Source organism: Monodon monoceros, unplaced genomic scaffold, assembly GCF_005190385.1.
Source record: "Monodon monoceros isolate NGI ecotype Baffin Bay Population unplaced genomic scaffold, NGI_Narwhal_1 Super_Scaffold_12, whole genome shotgun sequence".
Lineage (NCBI taxonomy): Eukaryota > Metazoa > Chordata > Mammalia > Artiodactyla > Monodontidae > Monodon > Monodon monoceros.
Window position 1 is genome coordinate 158,031,084 of NW_021703768.1, and position 21,056 is coordinate 158,052,139.

Genomic DNA, 21,056 nt, shown 5'->3' on the forward strand with positions numbered 1-21,056 from the left:
TTAGAGTGGCCCTAGGAGACATCTACACCCCTGGATTTACTCCCAACCTGAAAGTCAGGGTCTGCCCTCAAGGGACCCCCAATCTAGGGGGAGACATAGGTAGACGCAGTCACCCCCAGCCCCGAGGGGTCAGGGATAAGCAGAGGGAGGAGACAACAGGGGTCGCCTTGAAAGCAGCGTAGAGATTCTCCAGGTAGGAAGGCAGTTTCCCACACATTCTCCACCCGACCTAGAGGTTGGTGTTCTTTCTGGGTCCTTAGTATCTGGAGAGTGAGGAATTTCTAGGAACTAGGGGCTGCCAGAGACCAAAATATAAGAGCTTAACATCTCCAAAAATGGAATCTACTTTGTACCCACATTTTTTTTTTTTTTTTTTTGCGGTACGCGGGCCTCTCACTGCCGTGGCCTCTCCCGTTGCGGAGCACAGGCTCCAGATGCGCAGGCTCAGCGGCCATGGCTCACGGGCCCAGCCGCTCCGCAGCATGTGGGATCTTCACGGACCGAGGCACGAACCTGTGTCCCCTGCATCGGCAGGCGGACTCTCAACCACTGTGCCACCAGGGAAGCCCTGTACCCACATTTTTTAACAACCCCCTCTCCAGCCTGGTCAGATGGACCTGGCGATGCCCATTTTGGAGACAAGGATGACTGAGCCTCTTAAGGAAAGATACTGTCAAGGTCACACAGGTTGGGAGGGGTGGAGCTGGGATGGGAACCCACAGGATCACAGAAGTGGGGGGAGGGGTGACACATGGAGGAGAGGCTCTGGAGAGCAGGATGTGGGGATGGCAGGGCTGGGGGGGGATGGGGGAGGGAGGAGGAGAAACTTGTTCAAAGGGGATGCTGTGGCCACTTTGAGCTCTGCTGGGTCTGGGGTGCCTGGGAGAGTCACCAGGGGGTGGTTTCTGCACACAGAGCTGGCGAGAGAAGTGCAGCATAGGTGCTCAATGAAAGTTTGCTGGTGGCTGGATAGATGGATGAAAGAACTGGATCCATGGGCTGGGAGAGTGAGCAGAGAGAGGAGGACAGAGAGCCCTGAGCCTGACACAGAGAAGGAACCCCTGGCAACTGGCATCTTTACATCCTGAAGAGGCCTCGGACCAGAGACCAGCCTGGAAAGAGGGGCGGGGCATACAGGGAGGGATGGCTCCTTGACTCCTGGCTCTTCCACCGTCTGCTAGAGCCCAGCTTTAGCCCCCAACACAGAGGGAACAGGCCCCTGAGGCCTCAGGCAGCCAAAGGCACTGGCTTTGGATCTCAGTGATCCCATCAGGAAAATGGGCGCAGGGGAATGGGGAAGAGGGACTTAGCTGATGGGGGCGGAGGGAAACTTCTAGGAACATTGGCAAATCTCCATGTGGGTATTGATTTCTCTGAACAGAGAGTCAGAGCTTCCAGCCAGGACCTGATGCCACAAAAAAAAAAGGTCCACTGGATATGGAAGGATTGGGAAACAGCACTGGAGCTGTTGCTAGCATGGGGTCTGCAGTCAGACCATGAAGGTCATATCCCTGTTCTGCTGCTTGCTGGCTGCCAGAACTTGGACAAATCCACTACCAAACTTTGTCCCTCCAAGGTGTCCCTCCCCAAGGCCCCCTGGTTCCTGGCAAGTTGCCAGGATAGAATATGGCAGAAATGAGAGTGTGCCATTCTGAAAGGAAGCCATAAAAGGCGCCGTGGCTTCCTCCTGGCTCTCGCCTGCTCCGATCACATGCCCTGGGGGAAGCCAGCAGCCCTGTTGTGAGGCCCCTCCCTCAAGCAGCAGGCACCAGGGAGATGCCCACGGGGAGAGACGCTGAGGCCTCCAGCCAACAGTCGAGCTCTGGCTGACAACTTCACTGCCACCTCAGGAGAGACCCCAAAGCCAGGACCACACAGCAAACTCACGCCCCAATTCCTGACCCGTGGCAACTGTGAGATAACAAATGCTGATTTTTTTTTTTTTTTTTGCGGTACGCGGGCCTCTCACTGTTGTGGCCTCTCCCGTTGTGGAGCACAGGCTCCGGACGCACAGGCTCAGCGGCCGTGGCTCACAGGCCCAGCCGCTCCACGGCATGTGGGATCTTCCCGGACCGGGGCACGAACCCGCGTTCCCCTGCATCGGCAGGCGGACTCTCAACCACTGCGCCACCAGGGAAGCCCAAATGCTGATTTTTTGAAGCCACTAAGTTGAGCAGTGATTTGTGGTGCATCAAGAGATAACTAATACAGTCCGTAGAACTCCACTGTGCTCCTTGATGCTAACCTGTATGGACGGACCTGCCCTCCAGTTTCCAGTTGATTTGGGGAGGTATTGGCAGAAGGTCCAAGGGAGGGAGAAGAGTGAGTTCCGGATGGTGTTTGTTCCACAGGCTCTAAGTCACCTTTGCAAGTCCTGTTCCTTCTCCTGGCATGCCCTGCCTTCTCATCTTCCAAGTCTCTTCTCAAATGCCACTTACTCTGTGAATCCCTCCATGACCTTCTCTACAGTTCCACCCCGTTATACTCTTCCGATGCTGAAGACCAGAGAGGTTGAGTTACTGGCTCACTGTCACACAGCAAAAACAGGTGGGAGCTAAATGAGGAGCCCACTGATGTGGTCACCAAAGTGTATGCTCTTGCTTCTGCCACTTCACCTTCCAAAGAGGGGCTCTTTGTTCTGCAAGATAAGGTTGAGGCCACCCCCTCCGAAACATTGTGATGCTTGTTCAGAGTTGAGTCAAACCCATGCCACAGCTTCATGTCCCTGGCAGGCGAACCCCAGATTGTCCACTATCAGCCTCTTTCTGAGTCCAGAAGCACGTGGGCTTCACAGCTGATCCCAGGAAGGCCCTTAGCCTTCCCCAGGCCGAAAGCATCTCCTCCGTGTGTTCCCTCCCTTCCCAGACAGCACCCAGGACTCACCCCGGGCAAGGTCTTCTGTTCGTGCAGGGCAGTCTGAGCTTTGATGGCGGAGTCCCTGGCACAGTAGGTGAGAAAGGCACAGCCTGGAGGGGAGACAAAAATGGGTGTTAGGAGAAAAGGATGCTGTATACCCATGTTCACAGCAGTATTATTCACAATAACCAAGAGGCAGAAACAACCCAAGCGTCCACTGACTGATGAATGGATAAACTAAACGTGGTCCACCTGTACAATGGAATATTACTCAGCTTTATAAAGGAAGGAAATGGGACTTCTCTGGCGGTCCAGTGGTTAAAACTCCGCGCTCCCACTGCAGGGGCACAGGTTCGATCCCTGGTTGGAGAATTAGGATGCCACATGCTGCACGGCACAGCCAAATAAATAAATTAAAAGGAAGGAAATTCTGACACATGCTACAACATACATGAACCTTGAGGATGTTATGCTCAGTGAGAGAACCAGACACAGAAGGATACTGTGTGATCCCACTCACACGAGGTCCCCAGAGGAGTCGCATCCATAGAGACAGGAAGTAGATGGTGGGGGCCAGGGGCTGGGGGAGGGGGTGGGGAGTTAGTGTTTCATGGGGACAGAATTTCAGTTTGGGGAGATGAGAAAGTTCTGGAGGTGATGGTGGGGATGGTTACACAACAGTGGGAATGTACTTAATGCCACTGAATTGCACACTTAAAAATGGTTAAAATGGTCAACTTTATGTTATGTGCATTTAACCACAATAAAAAAAAATTTAAGGAAAGACAAGAAGGAAAAATGATTAAGGTGGTAAATTTAATGTTATGTGTATTTTACTACAATTTAAAAAACAAAAAGAGAAAAGGAGGCTGGAGCCCCCTTTGGGTGTGGGGCAGTAGGAGTAGCTCAGCTCTCCCCTCCCACACGTACATTTCCCAAAGGGTGAGACAGGGAAAGGCAGAGAGGAGAATCAGCTGTTAATTAAATCCGTGGCTGATGCTAAAATGCGGGGCGAGGTGGGGGAAGGGAGAGGGGGCAGAGCTGCTGCCCCAGGGAGAAGGGTGGGGAGGGCACCAGCAGCCCCAAGGAGTCAGAAGAGGCCTCAACCCTGGAATGAGGAACACAGTGACTCTGCCACTAACCAGCTTTGTGGCCTCGGGTGGGACGCTGCCCCTGTGTGGGCCTCAGTTTCCCCCATCAGAGAGGATGGTCCAAGGGTGCGGTGGGATTGACCCACCAAGGGCCGGGGAGCGGAGCTACACGGGTGGGGTGTGGCGTCAAAGGGCAGGGCCAATCAGGAGAGGCAAGGGGCGGGGCCGTCCCTAAAGTAGTCTAGAGAGAGGGTGTGATTGGAGGAAGTCCTGAATGGGGGCGGGGGGTGAGAAGCGTGAGAGCCACAGAGACAAGAAAGGTTGAGAGACAGACACAGAAGAGGAGCGAGCAGAGGGAGGCGCCCAGAGAAAGGCCAATGAGATCAAAGATATTTTGAAAGATGTTTGCCCGAGGCGGGCTAGAGGATGCAGGCAAGTTCCCTGGGATGGACATAGGGATCCGGGCTCCAGCGCTGGGTTTGCCTCTCTAACCCCCATGGACCTCAGTTTCACTGTCTGTGAAATGAGACCATGGTTGGCTGCTCTGATGCTGTCGAGTCCTGTGTCCTCCATGCCCAGCTCCCTCCCCATGGTTTCTCTGCTTTCCCCGAAGAGGACCCCCTGTGCAGAGCCCCTAGGAACAGCTCCGTGGGCACCACTTCCGCCCCAGGCTGGAGCTAATTAAAGCCGCATCCTGCTGGGCTGCGCTCACTACGCGGCTGCTCCCACCAGCTGGGCCTGGTGATGGGGAGGGGTCCCCGCCCCAGGCCTGAGAGGTGCCCTGCAGCCCTGGGGAAGGGGCACCAGGCAGAGCTGAGGACAGCTTCTAGCATTTAAAAAACATTTAAATGTGTTGGGAATGTAAAATTGTGCGGCCGCTGTGGAGAACACTTTGGCAGCTCCTAAAAAAAGTTAAACATAGAATTACCATATGATCCAGCAATTCCACTTCTGGGTATATATCTCAAAAGAATTGAAAGCAGGGACTCGAAGAGATATTTGCACACCCGTGTTCATAGCAGCATTATTCACAACAGCCAAAAGGTGGAAACAACCCAGATATCCATCAACAGATAAATGGATAAGCAAAATGTGGTCCATCTATAAAAGGACCACAAAGGAAAGAAATTCTGACACCTGCTGCAACATGGATGAACCCTGAAGACCTGATGCTCAGTGAAATAAGCCAGACATAGAAGGACAAATACAGTATGATTCCACTCATAGAAGGACCCAGAGGAGTCAGATGCATAGCGACAGGAAGTAGATGGTGGGGGCCAGGGGCTGGGGGAGGGGGATGGGGAATCAGTGTTTAATGGGGACAGAGTTTCAGTTTGGGAAGATGAGAAAGTTCTGGAGATGATGGTGGGGACAGTTGCACAACAATGTAAATGTGCTTAATGCCACTGAGCTGTGCACTTAAAAATGGTTAAGTTGGTAAATTTTGTTATGTAATTTTACCAGAATAAAAACTTGTAATTGGGATATATTACAAACACCCCCTCTTTATAAATTGTGTGTGCTTATTCTTTTTTGATTATATTTGATGCCCATGTCTTCTTCCAATACATGCCTCATCTTTCCACTTTTTTTTTTTTTGGTGTTTCTATTTTCTGAATAGAATCTCCCAAGGTCTTCAGGGAAAGGAGAAGCACTACGAAAATCGGCCATAAAGACTGAGAGAAATTAGGCATGATTGGCAAGAAATTGGGCTGCAGGGAGATGTAAAATAGGGGCAAAGCCCTTTCTCCTTGGGTCCTTTCTTGCCTGTGGAGCCCTATATGCAGAAGATGGAGTGTGCTGGCCCTAGGAGGGTAGGTGAGACCCCTGAATAACCTTCCATCAGCCTCTGGGTCTGGAAGGTTTGCAGCGAGAGAAAAAACCAAAACGAACACGCGAGCCGCTGTCCCTGGTACTGAAATGTTTCCCTGTTTTCTTGGCCCTATCTCTTCTCGGCCTCTTAGCTTCTCTTTTCTAATTGGTGAAAACGTGTCATGTTCACCGGTTTCTGGATAATAGAGCCTCGAATTTCAGGTTCTATTAGGGTTGAACTGTTTCCCTCCTCCCGCAAGCTCATATGTTGTTCTCCCAACCAACAGGACCTCAGACTGTGAACTTATTTGGAAATAGGGTCGTTGCAGATGCAATTAGTTGAGGTGAGGTCATAGTAGAGTAGGGTGGACCCTAATCCAATATGAGACTGGTACCCTTATAAAAGGGGAAGACTTGAACACAGAGACATGGACACAGGGAGAACGTCATGTGAACATGAAGGCAGAAATCTGGGGGATGTATGACAAGCCAAAGAACGGTAAGGACTGCCAGCACCACCAGAAGCTGGAAGACCTGCATCAGATTCTCCTTAATGGTCTCAGAAGGAGCCAGCCCCTGGGGCTTCCCTGGCGGTCCAGTGGTTAATATTCCGCGCTCCCAATGCAGGGGGCACGGGTTTGATCCCTGGTCGGGGAACTAAGATCCCACATGCCACACAGTGCGGCCAAAAAAAAAAAAGAAGCCAGCCCTGCCAACACCTTGATCTCAGACTTCTGGCCTGTTGGACTAGGAGAGATTACACTTCTGATTTTTTAATCAGAAGTTTGCAGCACATTATTTGCAGCACATTATTTCAGCAGCCTTAACAAATAAATACAGTTCCCAACAAACACAGACTTTTAGTGATGATGTTAATAAAGCAACTTAGTTTTGTTTTTGTTTTTTGCGGTACGCAGGCCTCTCACCGTTGTGGCCTCTCCCGTTGTGGAGCACAGGCTCCGGACGCGCAGGCTCAGCGGCCATGGCTCACGGGCCCAGCCGCTCCGCGGCATGTGGGATCTTCCCGGACCGGGGTACGAACCCGTGTCCCCTGCATCGGCAGGCGGACTCTCAACCACTGCGCCACCAGGGAAGCCTTAAGCTCCTTAGTTTTTATTGCTAATAAGCTTATACTCAATACTGACTCATTTAATCGTCACAATAACCCCACAAAGGAGCTGTTGGCATTGTCCTCGTTTTACAGATAAGGGCTTGAGGTACAGAGAGCGGAAGTGACTTACCCAAGGTCACACAGTGGAACATCCCAGGCAGTCAGGCGCCTCGAACTGTGTGCTAACCACTAGGATACACTGCCTTGAGTTTGCATCTTTTCTAAAAATTTTCCCCAGAGCCTATGAGGGAAATAGGCCCCCCAGGCCTATGTGGAGGGTCACAGGCCCCTGCCTTAACTTTCCCTGTAAGGAACCTTAAAATAGTACCACCTTTCTGACAGAATGTGCTGCTGGATCAAATGTTGAAGAGGCCATGGACCCCATTTCAATTTAGGGGGTCTGGTTTGCTGCATCCTAGTCCTAGAGGGACCCTCCCAGGGAAATCTCAGCCCAGCCAGTGCCCACAATGGGTGAGCCTCTCAGCAGATTCCAGCCCTGGCTACCCTCACCCTATACACCAGCCTCGTCAATGACAAGAGGGTGGGACCAGGCGTTCAGCAAAACACACTCGAAGCCCCGCGCTGGCCAAGCCCTGGGGTTCTGTAGAGGCGGGGCAGGTCAATAGGGCAGCCCCACCTCCAAGAACCAATAACCCAGAATGCTCAGTACTTGACAACCCCATGGTTCCCTTCACACCCACCCCCATTTTTCAAAGCCTGGACAAGAGCTGACCTCTCGACACCCCAGGTGGAGTAGGGACCAATGGGGGGATCCTTGGGAAACAAGAGATTTCCTCAATATATGAAAATTGTCTAACAACTAGATCCACCTCATCATGGCTCTCTTTGGAGGGAGGCAGTGCCCTGTCCCTGGAGGCAAGCAAGCAGCAGATCCCCTTCTTTACTGGGAAATCCTGAGGGTCCCTCCTCTTGACAAGATCCTCTGCGCTCTGCTCCAAGATCACAGCTTTTGGAATTTCATGACTTGAAGTTGTAATAATGACAGTAATAGTTGAAGTTCACTGAGTGCCAAGCATCTTACAGAGACATCACCCATATGAACCCTTCAAACCCTCAGCCTAGCCCAAGAGAATGGCACTATTGTATCTGTTTTCTCCCCATTTTAAGACAGGGACACGGAAACACCAGACACTGAGCTGTCACACAGCGACAGGTCCCAGAGGTGGAATTCGAACCCTGGAAGTCTAACTCCAGTCCCAGCCCTTCTGCACCACAATATTTCCCCTCTTATAACAGTAGTAGCAATAACAGCCAATTCATTGAACACTTAGGGCGTTCGCTGTCCTGGTACCTGGCTCCACGCCCCTCTCTTCTCTGCAGGAATCCTATGAGGGAGGTGTTATGCATTGTATGGAGGAATTGAGGTTCAGAGAGACAAAGTGACTTGCCTATGATTGCACAGCAGGTAAGGGGTGGAGCTGGAATTTGAAGCCAGGGGTATCTGATGTCATGGGCTTCACTCCCATTCACTGCACTTTTGGGGCTTTGGTCCCTGGGGTGTGGAGTGGCAGAGGCACCCAATTCTGCCGTCTTCCCTGAACTCACTCCACACCTTTAGTATTTTAAGACAAATGTGGCCTTAAGAGCATCCATGAAAAGACCATTGTGGGCCACGTACAATCTAGTCTAGACACCAACTGTTTGATGCACAGATAAACTGAACCATTAATACAGGCCTCCCAAACATGCAGACCCAGGCCGACCCCACAGAGCCTACGATGGTAGGGAGAAGAGTGTCCACCTTACAGGTGAGGAGACTGAGGTTCCCAGTGGCCCAGGTCACCACAGATAGGACAGGGCTAGGACTTAAGCCCATACTTGCATGACACATGACACAGGGCTCTTCCCCCAGCCCTGGGGATGCTCCTCTCTGAGGAAGGGGGCAGAGGTGGCCATTGTCCCTCCATGGCAACAGGCCTCTGCTCAGCTGGGGTTCTGGAGACAATGCTTTGACTAATGGGTGATGCTAAGGCTCCAGGCTGGGTAGAGGCAGAGATAGACACACCCCTGTGTGTTGTCAGCCTGGGGCAGAGGTGGGGACACAGGGCTAGGGAAGCCCAGAAGATGAGAAGCATCTCTGTGCACTGAATGCTGGTCCTCCCAGAAAAGATCCATCCACTCCAGGAACGTGGGAACGGGACCTTATTTGGAACAAGGGTCTTTGCAGATGTAAGGATCTTGACATGAGATCATCCTGGACAACCACGTGGGTCCCAAATCCAATGCCAAGTGTCCTTATACGAGACAGAAGAGGAGACACAGACAGAAGACAGGGGAATATGGAGGCAGACACTGGACGGATGCAGCCACAAGCCAAGGGACGCCTGGAGCCCCCAGAAGCTGGAAGAGGCAGGAGGGACCCTCCCCTGGAGCCTCCAGAGGGAGCACAGCCTTGATCTCAGACTTCTGGCCTCCAGGACTGAGAGAGAATCTGTGATCGTTTGGAATGGCTACCCCATGAAACTGGTACCAATGGGGACCCAGGAGCAGCAGCAGTTTGGAAGGAAGAGGTGGAACCCGGTTTGGGCCCTGCTGGATCTGAGGGTTTGGGGGTCTTCATGGGAAGGACCCCTGCAGGACTGACTAAAAATCCCCCAAGTGGTACCAGCCATGTGCATGGAGCCAAGCCCTCATGCAGCTGCTCTCCCTGCCATCCCTGGATTCTCACACCATATATATATATATATATATATATATATATATATTTTTTTTTTTTTTTTTTTTTTTTTTTTTTCCGGTACGCGGGCCTCTCACTGTTGTGGCCTCTCCCGTTGCGGAGCACAGGCTCCGGATGCGCAGGCTCAGCGGCCATGGCTCACGGGTCCAGCCGCTCCGCGGCATGGGGGATCCTCCCAGACCGGGGCACGAACCCGTGTCCCCTGCATCGGCAGGCGGACTCTCAACCACTGCGCCGCCAGGGAAGCCCTCTCACACTATTTTTATCCCCATGTTACAGAGGAGTTAACCCAGGCTCAGAGATGCTGAGCAGCTTTCCTGAGGTCATACAGCAAGTCAGAAACAACCCCTGGTGCTAAACCCAAACTGGGGGTGGGTAAAGGGCTTCTGAGTTCCAGAAAATTCCAGAGCCTTGGGGAACGACTTAAGTCGCTGGAGCTTGTTACATTGATCTAATGAACTAAAAAAACTGTTTTAAAAATGAAAGAGGGGCTTCCCTGGTGGCGCAGTGGTTGAGAGTCCGCCTGCCGATGCAGGGGACGCGGGTTCGTGCCCCGGTCCGGGAAGATCCCACATGCCGCGGAGTGGCTGGGCCCGTGAGCCACGGCCGCTGAGCCTGCGCGTCCGGAGCCTGTGCTCCGCAACGGGAGAGGCCCGCGTACAGCAAAAAAAAAAAGAAAAAGAAAAAAAATGAAAAGAAAAACAATTTTTTTTCCTTTTTACTATTCATGGTCCTTATGTTCATGCATAAGTCTGGGATTTTTGTCACTTCCCAGGCAGCTTGGTAGGTCTGGGGACTGACCCTGATGGACACTGGTCGTGTCCCTGGCTGCACCCTGACCCTGGACACACCCCACGCCTGGCATCTCAATGACTGCCTTTGTTTTTGTTTCTTTTAATATTTATTTATTTGGCTGTGCCGGGTCTTAGTTGAGGTATGCGGGATCTTTTAGTTGCGGCATGCAGGATCTAGTTCCCTGACCAGGGATCGAACCTGGTCCCCCTGCATTGGGAGCATGGAGTCTTAACCATTGGACCGCCAGGGAAGTCCCTCGCTGACTACCTTTGAACTTGCCATTTTCTTGGTTCACACACCCTCACCCTCATCTCTGCCTGGCTCATTTCTCCTCAACCTGAAGGTCCCAACTGAGCCACTGCTCCTCAGGGAAGCCTCCCCAGCCCCAACTGATGCTGGGTCAGGGGGGTGGAGACAGGTAGTGTCCCAGTCACTTATGTGTTCCCAGTGTCCAGCATTGGGCCCAGCACACAGCACGTGCTCAGTAAGAATTTGGCCACTGTTCCTGGTCTCCATCCTGTTCCGGCCCCACCTGGACCAACTCAGTCCCCTAACCCCCGTCCCCAGCTACGCCCTGGCGCCCACAGTCTGTCCTCCCCAGAGCAGCCACAAGTGGGCGCCTATGAGCACCTGAGCCAGGCCCCGCCCCTCCACAACTCTCCGGAGCTCCCACCTCCCTGGGGTAAAAGCCCAAGTCCTCCCGGTGGCCCACAAGGCCCTGAACGACCTCCCCCTTCCCCTCCCTGCCCTCCCCCCTCCTCTCCCCCTTACTCACTCTGCTCCAGACACAGGGGCCTCCCGGCTGTTCCTCCAACACACCAGGCCCCGTCCTGCCCCAGGGCCTTTGCACAAGCTGTTCTGGGATGTATTTCCCCCAGATCTCTGCACAGTTCACCCTCTCACTTCCTTCAGGTCTTGGCTCAAATGTCACCCCCTCAGTGAAACCTCCATGGAGCACCCTGTTTAAAACGACAGTCCTGGGACTTCCCTGGTGGCACAGTGGTTAAGAATCTGCCTGCCAGTGCAGGGGACATGCGTTTGATTCCCTGGTGTGGAAAGATCCCACATACCGCGGAGCTACTAAGCCCATACACCACAACTACCGAGCTTGTGCTCTAGAGCCCGCGAGCCACAACGACTGAGCCCACGCGCCTAGAACTCATACTCTGCAACAGGAGAAGCCACCACAATGAGTAGCCCTGGCTGGATGGAACTAGAGAAAGCCCGCGTGCAGCAACGAAGACCCAATGCAACCAGAAAAAAACCAAAAACATTCCTTAACCACCCCCCACGTTTTATTTTTTCCTGTGCTTTTGTCACCATCTCAAATGGCACATAATTTTTTTTTCTGTCTCCCCCACTGAAATGCCACTTCCAAGAGGATGGGGGGAGTTTGTGTTTTGTTCAGTTTGGGGTCCCCAGAACTTACATAGTGCCAGGAACAGAGTAGGTGCTCAATAAATACTGACTGACTGAATGACTTTGTTTCCAAACTGATCTGCTAATATCAAGACCACCTCCTAGAGGGCGGCGACTACACTTGATTCATTTTTCTCCCTCCCCCCGCCCCCCACCATGCCCAGCATCAGGTCAGTCAATATTTCCTGAGCACCTGTCATGTGCCAGCTGTGCTGGGGAAACAAAAGCAGGAGAGACAGCCTTTTTCATTTCTCTCTGATCACCAACATCTCCTCCCCTCCCCAGCCAGGACTCCAACCATGACCGATTGTACAAAGTCCTCATCTCAAACCCCTCTGATCCCCACCCACCGCACAGTGGCACCCCAGGCTCAAGATCTTTCAATTCAGTGCTAATCAAGGGACTAAAGACGGGGAATTAACCCTGCCCGATGCCCTTCTGCTGTGTGATCTAGGGCCAGCCACTTAACCTCTCTGAGCCTCCACTTTCTCATCCATAAAATAATAATACCGTCCACTAAAGATTATAGGAGACATTCCCTTCTGCTGTGGCACCACCTCTCCACCACCCCCGTCCCTAGTCACCCTCTCCACCTCCTTGTCCATCCTCTCATCCTGAAGCCATCCCCCACTTTGCTGAGAATAGCGGGGCTGATGGGCCCCTCCCTCTGCTTATAAACTCATTGCTTCCTGTCCAAGAGGGCAAGACCTAGGACCCAGGGCTCACACTCCATCGGGCACACCGTCTCTGGGCTGCCGCTCCTTAGCCTCTGTTGCTCCCTCCTCCTCTGCCCCCACCTTACACACTGGGGCTTCTCAGGGCTCATCTGGACCCCCGACTTCCTGCCTACGACCATGTTGACTCCTCCCACGGATTTAGTCGCCATCGCTGCACCAGTGATTCCCCCATCCGTGCACTCACCCATCCATCCATGCATCCATCCATCCATTCATTATCCATTCACTTATCCTCTCATCCACCTGTCCATCCATCCACCCACCCATCCATCCATCCATCTGTTATCCATTTATCATCCAGTACTTTATTCATCCATCCATCATTCATTCATTCACCCATTCATCCATCCACACATCAAGTTATCCATCCATCCATACATACATCCGTGCATCCACCCACCCACCTGCTGTGTTTCAGGTACTGTTCTAAGCACTCGACACCTATCAGTGAACACAAAAGGCAGAAATATCCCATCTTAATAGGGCTTCTAGTCTATTGGGAGGAGAGAAAAACCACCAAAATAAAAAGTAAAATCTATGGTACATCAGAAGTTCTCATTTTCACAGAAAAAAAAAGGGGGATAGCAGGGAAGAAGGGTTTGGAGTGCTGGAGAGTGGCTGAGATTATATATCATGTCTGCAGGATGGCTTCACTGAGAAGGTGACGTTTGCAGAGGATGAAGGAGGAGACATGTGATTATTGGGGGAAGTGTGGTCCAGGCAGAGGGCACAACCCATGCAAAGGCCCTGGGGCAGGACCGGGCCTGGCGTGTTGGAGGAACAGCGAGGAGGCCCGTGTGTCTGGAGCAGAGTGAGCGAGGATGTGAGGTGGGGAGAGGGAGGGTGACTCCATGGTTCTATCCTGAGCACCCTGAGGGCTTGTCTACATGACACCACACTGACCACTAACCACTCAGGCCAGAATGTTGGTGTGATCCTAGATCGGGGTCCCCCCCTCGGCACTGCTGCCATCGGGACCGGGTCATCCTCTGTGGGGGCCATCCTGGGTGCTGTAGGGTGTGGAGCAGCCTCCCTGGTCCCCAGCCAAAGCCAGGACCCCCCCACTCATGACAACCACAGATGTCCCCAGACAACGCCCAGTGTCTCCCAGGGGGCAGGATCGCTCTGGGTGAGACGCACCTCACTGGACCCCTTCCTCCTCACCTCCCCCCACCAAGAGATGACGATTTGACTTTTTAAATCACCACAAATCCCCACCCTTAGGACCACTCAGCTGTGCTGACAACTTTCTCACAGCACATTGTGCTACTCGTGGGCACAGGAGGTCTAGTTCACTCAAAGGTGGCACATAATAGGGACAAAAAAAAAAAAAACAGTTGAGAGAGGGGGTGGGTAGGTAGGTGAAGAAATGACCTTGCAGCCCTACCCACCCACTTGGGGTAGCTCTAGATGACACCAAAACCCTTCCAATATAGACATTGCTATGATGAACGTGCTGTGTGTCCTTGGGGTGGTGCCCTCCCCTCTCTGAGCCTGCCTTTCCCCATAAGGTTGCTCAGGAGACCCCTAGTTGTGGTGGGAATGCCTCCTTGGGTCCCTCCTCCTAGCAGAGGGTCAGGGACAAGGACATAATGAGTGCCCCCTCCCCACCTCTCAGAAATGAAGACTCCACCTTTAAAGGCTGCTGGGAGAAGTAGGAGGACAGTTAGGGGAGGTCACAATCTACCCTACATGACATCTGCAGGCAACCCGCCATCTCTCAGGAGCCCCTCAGAGGAGCTGGGCTCAACCGTCATGGCAGAAATCTCCGATGTTCATCCAATACACCGGGCCCCATCCTGCCCCAGGGCCTTTGCACAAGCTGTGCTCACTACCTACAGATTTTTGGGCCCTGAGACACACAGGCCACTATTCTCCCAACACAGCAAACTAATTCTGACCTCAGGGCCTTTGCACATGCCATGTCCTCTTCCTGGAATGCCTTTCCTTTGGGTTTAGAACAACAGCTTTCTCATCTGTAATGCAGGTCTCACCCCAAATGTCACCTCCTGACATCTTCAGTCACCCAAGGTCAGCTGTCACCCTCCAACACACATCTCATTTTACTTCCTCCAGAGCGACTCTCTCCTACCCAAATCTTATTCATCTGTTTGCTCACTTATTGTCAATCCCTCCTCCCCCCACATTGCTTTGTGTCCCCCAGAGCCTAGCTCTGGCACATCCCAGAGACCTGAAAGACAGTTGTTGACTATCTGGCTACCCAACCATTTACTGACACCAAGTATACGCAAGACACTACTGACAGTGATTGCATTAACCACATTCTATAAACTAATTCTAATTTTTACAACTACTCTGTAAGACAACTATTGATGTTCTTTCTCTTTTACAAATGAGGACGCTAAGGCTCAGAAAAAAGATAAGGTGGTTTGTCCAAGATCACACAGAAATAAAAAGCAGAGCCAGGAACAGGAACCAAGCCTGTCCAGCTGCAAAGCTGATGGTCATTCCCATTCAGGTGGGGAGGAAGGTGGTAAATGTTGGAGGGGTGTCCACCAACCCAGCCAGCCAGCCATCCGTCCCTCTATCCATCCACTCACCCATCCATCCATCCCCTACCCATGTATTCCTCCGTCCATTCATCCATCCATCCATCCATCTATTCATCCATCTATTTACCCACCCACCCACCCATCCATCCATCAATCCATTCAGCCTTTCATCTGTCTACCCACTCTTTCATCCAGCAATGCACTCATACAGCCAAGTCACTGTCACCCATCCGTCCATTCATACCTAGAACTATCTACTCACGTATCCATCTATCCACCTGTTGACCAGCACCCCCCAATCCAACCACTCCCTTACCTTCCCATCCTCTCATTCCCTTAGGCCCTTGTTCATCCACATGATCCACTTCAAAATGGTGAACAAGACACAGTCCCTGCTATCACAGAGCTTACATGTCAGTGATGATGACCATGACCCCAGACCAACAGAGCTATTGCTAGGTCAGTGTCTTCCAAACCTAGCAGCCCCTCCCTCTGGCCCTGGACAAGGACAGCCAGCATCCCTGGATGGCTTTCATCCTGAGTCTATGTCTCCACAATCACATCTCTTTCTCTGACTCCTTTATTTCTCTTCCAAAGTGGGTCAAGTCTCAGGTTGGGAGGTGTGACACCTAGCTATACTGCTGTGTGACTTGAGTCTGGGTGTTGCCCGTCTCTGAGCCCCAATTCCTCACCTATCCATGTTGGGGAGGGGAACCTGGTTTTCTAAGAACCACTGCGATCTGAGCACATGTCTGCTTCTTTGTGACCCTCTTGTCCCGTAGTGTGAGCCTCGCCCCAAGGGGAAGCTTCTGTTGTACCCATCCAGGTGTGTAGGAAATGTGCATATACTGAACAAGGCTGGGAGGCTGGAAAGAGGCCAATGGTGGCCATGACAGTTAACAGGACATGAAGCTCCCTTTTCATGCAGGTCTGAGATCCTCCCCTGCTCCATATTCTTCCATGGCTCCCCAGTGTCCTCAGGAAGGAGTCCAAGCTCAGTCCAGCATAAGAGGCTCTTCAGGGTCCAGCCCATGCCAACTCTCTGGCCTCACCTCCCATGCCTCACCTAATTCCTCCTCTACTCCATCTGTGCTCCTTCACTCCTCCAGGCCTTTGCAAACCCAGTTCCCTCTGTCCACATCCAGGAGGACAGAGACATCCACCTAGCTGACTCACTGCTTTTTTTCACACCCATAAAAGGGCCCAGAACAAAAAAAGTGCTCTGTGAATAAATACATGAAACGCTTTCTCCACCTGGCAAGCTCCTATTCATCCTTCAAAACCCCACTTCTAATGCCCCTCTGCCATGCAGCCAGAGTCCCCAGGCAGAGCCTTCAACTTCCTATCCAGTTCCCTCAACCCTGCATCCCCTCCCTTTCATACAACCCTGACCATTCCAGCTATAGGTGCCAATGTCTAGCTCTGTCTACTGATCAGAGGGGTCTCAGATCTCTCTTGCCTAGTACAAGGCAAGGCCCCAAAAGGCTTTCAGGAAGTGTTGGCTAAATTAGTGAGTGTGGTCCTACTGAGTGCTCCTAATGGCGAGGGTCTCATCTGCCAACATCAGGGGTGAAAGAGAGAGTCACCGGCCTATTTCAGAGATAGCTCGTGGGTCCACCCCCCATGCCAGAACTTCTCAGAGGAGTCCTGCCAGATATGCCCCACATCAGAAGGGGACCCTGGGGCTCCCAGGACTCTTTGCTGTTTTCCCACCAGGGCAAAAACTCTGTCTTTCCCCTGCTTGAACTTTCCCAGAGTCAGCATCAGCATTGCTCTGGGCCTTTGCACAAACTCTACCAGGAACACCCTTCCCCGTCAACAGATCTTTCCCACCCTTCAGGTCTCAGCTTACTCGTATAATAAGCATGGCTCTGTGCCCAGCCCTGTGTCAAGAGCTTTAACCACCATTCCGGTCCTCACATCCCCCAACCCTCTCCGAGATGGGAGGTCCCGCTGGCCTCCCAACTCTATAGATAACAGCACTGAGGAGGCTGGGGCCTCCTCTGGGTTGTCCCCGCTGATGTGTTTCCACCATCGCAGCCCTGACATCAGTGCCTTGTAACCTCCTGGTTCCTCACTGTGTCCCCCACCATATGGGATCTGGGGGTGGGAGGAGTCTGGGAGAGGATTTTTATCTGTTTGCCCAACACTGTATCCAGGGTCTAGGACGGGGCCTGGGACACAGCAGGTGCTCAATAAATGTTGGTCATAGGGGTAGATGGGTTTACGGCTTGTTGACTCCATCGTGCCACATAGGGATTCCTATTTGCTCGGAATCTCAGCCCCGCACCAACGCCGGCACACAGTAGGTGCTCAATCAATGCCCTCAGCCTGAAGGAAGGCAGAAACGATGTCACAGTCACCCTCAGAAAAAGCCTGTTAAACCCATCATCATGGGAAACTGAGGCACTGAGGGGGGTGTGCCTGGCTCGAAGCCGCACAGCCAGCCCTGGTGGCTCTCCCCAGCCCCCCGCCGCTGTCCCCTCCCTCCATCCCCCCCGCCAGGCAGCGCCTGCCGGCCGCCCAGCCCACCGTCTCCCTGGGGCTGGCACGTCACACTCGGAATCTCACGCCTCAATCGCGGCGTGCTCCAGCCTCCCCCCTGCCGCCAGCCGAGCAGCTGGTGCTCCCATGGAAACCGTAGGCCCCGACCCGCCCCCTCCACCTGCACCGGCCCCCCTCACAACCTCCGCTTTAAGACAAATATTGTCATTAACATGCAAATATATATGTGATTACCATAAATGGGGGCCGCGCGGCAGCGGACGAGCCCTCTGGCAGGCGCCTGCCCCGGGCAGGTTGGGTATTAATATTCAGCCCGATCGGGAGAGGGACGGTCCGAGCCACACCAGGCACCTCGGGGGACCCCACGTGCACCCAGCGCCTTCGGAGGGAGGGTCCCAGAGGGGGCCTGTCCCCCAGCAGGTGACTGGAGGGGGTGATGACTGGCCACTGGCCACTGGGAGACCTCTGGCCAGTGGGAGCCCCCCCAGTGCCTGGCCTGAGCCCCGGGCTGGGCTGGGAGCGCCGGGGGAGGCCTCCTTTCTCTGAATGGGGTGCCGATCTGGGCGGGGGGGAAGGTCTCGTGGTCTCCCTGCCCCCCTTCTCCAGCTCTGCCCCACTCCGGCCCTCTCTCTGCCTCTTCCTGTGGGGGGGGGGGGTCTGGGGGCGGCTCCCTGGGTCTCCCCCTCCCTCCATCTCGGTGTATCTCTCTCCTTCTCTGCTCTTGCTGTGTCTCTCCACCTGTCTTCATCTCTCTCTCTTAAAAACAAAACACGCCAGCACCCAGGGGCCTGCCGTGTTCCTGAGGAATCTTCACTTCCCGCCCTGCCTTCTCCCCGCAACCCTGCCCCATCCCCAGAGCCCAAGGACCCGGCTGGACTCCCTGCCTTTCTCCTGGTCCCAGCACGGGCCCGGGCCCGTAGAAAATGAGGTGCCCCTACCCTCCACCCTTGGCGATAGCTGTCAGATGTCACAGCCCCGCCCCCTCCCCTCCCCCCCCCACCGCGGTGGGGGGGGTCCTCATCCTCAGCTTGGGGGACACTGTCGCTCCTTCATCACACAGATATACTTCTGCTTCCTCTGGCCTGGGAGAGAGACAGGTGGGTGACAGCTGGGGGGCAGCTCTGGTCGGTCCTTGGGACCAAGTATTTGCCCCTCCAGCCTCAGTTTCCCTTCTGGATGAAATGCACAGGTGCTCACAAGCCCATGGGAGTGATGATCCCTTCACTGGGCATCAAAACAGGCCCCCAAATGTGAAAATTAAGAGTGTGATGGTGATCGTAAGAATAATGCGATACTGGATGGTCCTTCTCCCACTGGGTGCTGGGGTCACAGGGACCACAATGGGTGTTTTCACTTCACCCCACCCCGGCCCTTTCAGCTCCCCTGGTGCCCAGCCTCCGGCGGCCCAGAAAGCTCTTAGGGGATTTCTCTCCACAACCCGGCGTCCACACTCCCACCCCATGGCTCTCAGCCAGCACCCCCAGCAGGCACCCTGCACCCTGTAGGCTCCCCAGAAACGAAACCAGAGACATGTTGGCAGGAGGGGCCTGGAGCTCATCCCCACACCACAACCTCCCAGTCATCTTTCCACTTCCCTTTGGCTGAGGCCCAGAGAGGGGCAGCCACTGGCCAGACAGAGGTCACACAGCTGAGCCCCACAAACAGGCCTCAATCCCAGCTGCTGGCCTTCAGCTCCCCCCAGCTCCCATCCACAGGTAAGGTCCTGCCAGGCCCAGCATAGGTGGGATCAGGAGGGGGAACCATTCGGGTCCTGATGGTATTGGGGGAGGGGATAGAAGGGGAAGACCCCCACCCCCATACCCCCCAGGCCCTCCATCCAGGGCTCAGCCCGACCCAAGTCTCCTGCAAAGTGGAGGTTGAGGACCAGGTATCATGGACACCCAGCTTCCTAATTTTCACCCTCCAAGGAAAGATCGCAAATGGGAAACACCCTGAGATGCCCCCGATCCCAACATTCTCCAGCCAGAAAAAAATAATCCCACCCACATTCATGAGAGCCTGCTCTGTTAACAGCAGGTAAACTGAGGCTCTGACCAGGTGAAAATCCAGCCACAGTTTCTCCCTCACCTTCCCACGCTGCGGGGGCGGCAGGGGTCTCCAGGGGAGATTTAAAAATGAGAAACGAGGGGAGGGCCACCAGGTGTCTCCTTTTCCCGTACCCCATCTGTCTCCCTGACCCAGAGCTCACTGACAGCCTTTCAATTCAACATTTGGGGGGGACCACGTGGACACTCCCCCACCCCACCAGAATCTTTCTAGAAAAGGGTCCTTCGGACACACCAGGGGGTGAGGGCTGTGGAAAGAGCCCTCCGTACAGCTGTGGACCCCTTAGCCTGGATGAGTGCAAGCCCTCTGCCCTCCTAGGCCACAGGGAGAAGTTAGATTTTCCAGGCCCCTTTTTTTTTTTTTTTTTTGGTGATGGTTGGATTTGAAAAGAGGTGGGGGATGGGAAGAGTTGCTTTCCTCCCCCAGGGTACCGGCTGGAGGGTCTAGCTGAAGTGGCAGGCCTGGGCTCCAACCCACCAGACCCTCCCTGTGGCCTGCCCCGACCCATCATTCATTGATTCATTCACTCGTTCATTCATCCATTCATTCAACAAACACGTATTCATGCTTACCATGCCCGCCACACTGAAGGGAGGACAGGCATGAATGGGGCCTGAAATAGGTCATGGGACCTGATCCATCCCCAAGACCCCTCCAGGGTCTCACCTGGGGTGTCAGCACAAAGCCTGTACCATCCCCACCCGCAGTCCCCAGCCCCCGCCGGAAGAACTGTCAGGGCCACCCCCATTCAGATACTGGGCCGTGATCAGAGCCCAGGGCTGGGGCCACAGTCCCTGGCACCCCCTCCCAGCATGCCAGCAGAGAATCAGGTGGCAGGGAGGCGGGCAGGCCTCCCCACCCCACCTGCCTCCCCCACTGGGCTCACAGGTCGCCCACGCCTCCTCATCCACCCCAGGATCTGGGCTCTGCCAGATGGACGGTCCAGGCTCATCGTCTTTGGCCTCAGCCTTCAACACACTGCTAACAGGCTTGGCCAGTTTTAACTTGAGCCAAAGGTGGAGGCGGCATTCAGGGTGGGGGGGGGCCATAGAGAAATGGAGGGGGGATGCTGCTCCAAACAGAGAGGGTGGGCAGGGGGGAGGGCAAACGGTAGCCTTTTAACCACCCGAGGCTGGTGCTCCCCCTGACTGGCTTAGCTGCCTGCACCCCAGCCCCCCACCCCGCTTTCTTTGTAGTTACCGATTAGCCCGGGATCCTGGGCATCCGTGTCCCCCGTGGCCGGCTGGACCTGCCCCACCGGCCTGGCTTTGTGAAAATGACCAAAGCAATGGAGTCCAGAGGTGCAAACTTCCCCGACGGGGCCTGGAGAGGCCGAATGAATGGGGGGGGGGGGGGGGGGGGGGGGGGGGGGCGGGCTGGGGGCGCCCCCCCGCGGGGGGGGGGGAGAAAGGGGGGGGGGGGGGGGGGGGGGGGGGAGCTAAGCCAGCCCGG

General features: G+C 54.2%; 1 protein-coding gene across 3 annotated transcripts in view; it reads right to left on the reverse strand.

The window, feature by feature from the left end:
* Positions 1-21,056, reverse strand: part of CELF5 (CUGBP Elav-like family member 5) — a 46,246-nt gene that overhangs the window by 24,385 nt on the left and 805 nt on the right. For all 3 annotated transcript variants that reach the window (XM_029218759.1, XM_029218758.1, XM_029218762.1), the window contains exon 2: positions 2,884-2,966. In XM_029218759.1, coding sequence (XP_029074592.1) covers positions 2,884-2,966 — 83 coding nt within the window. The remainder of the gene's footprint in view (positions 1-2,883; positions 2,967-21,056) is intronic.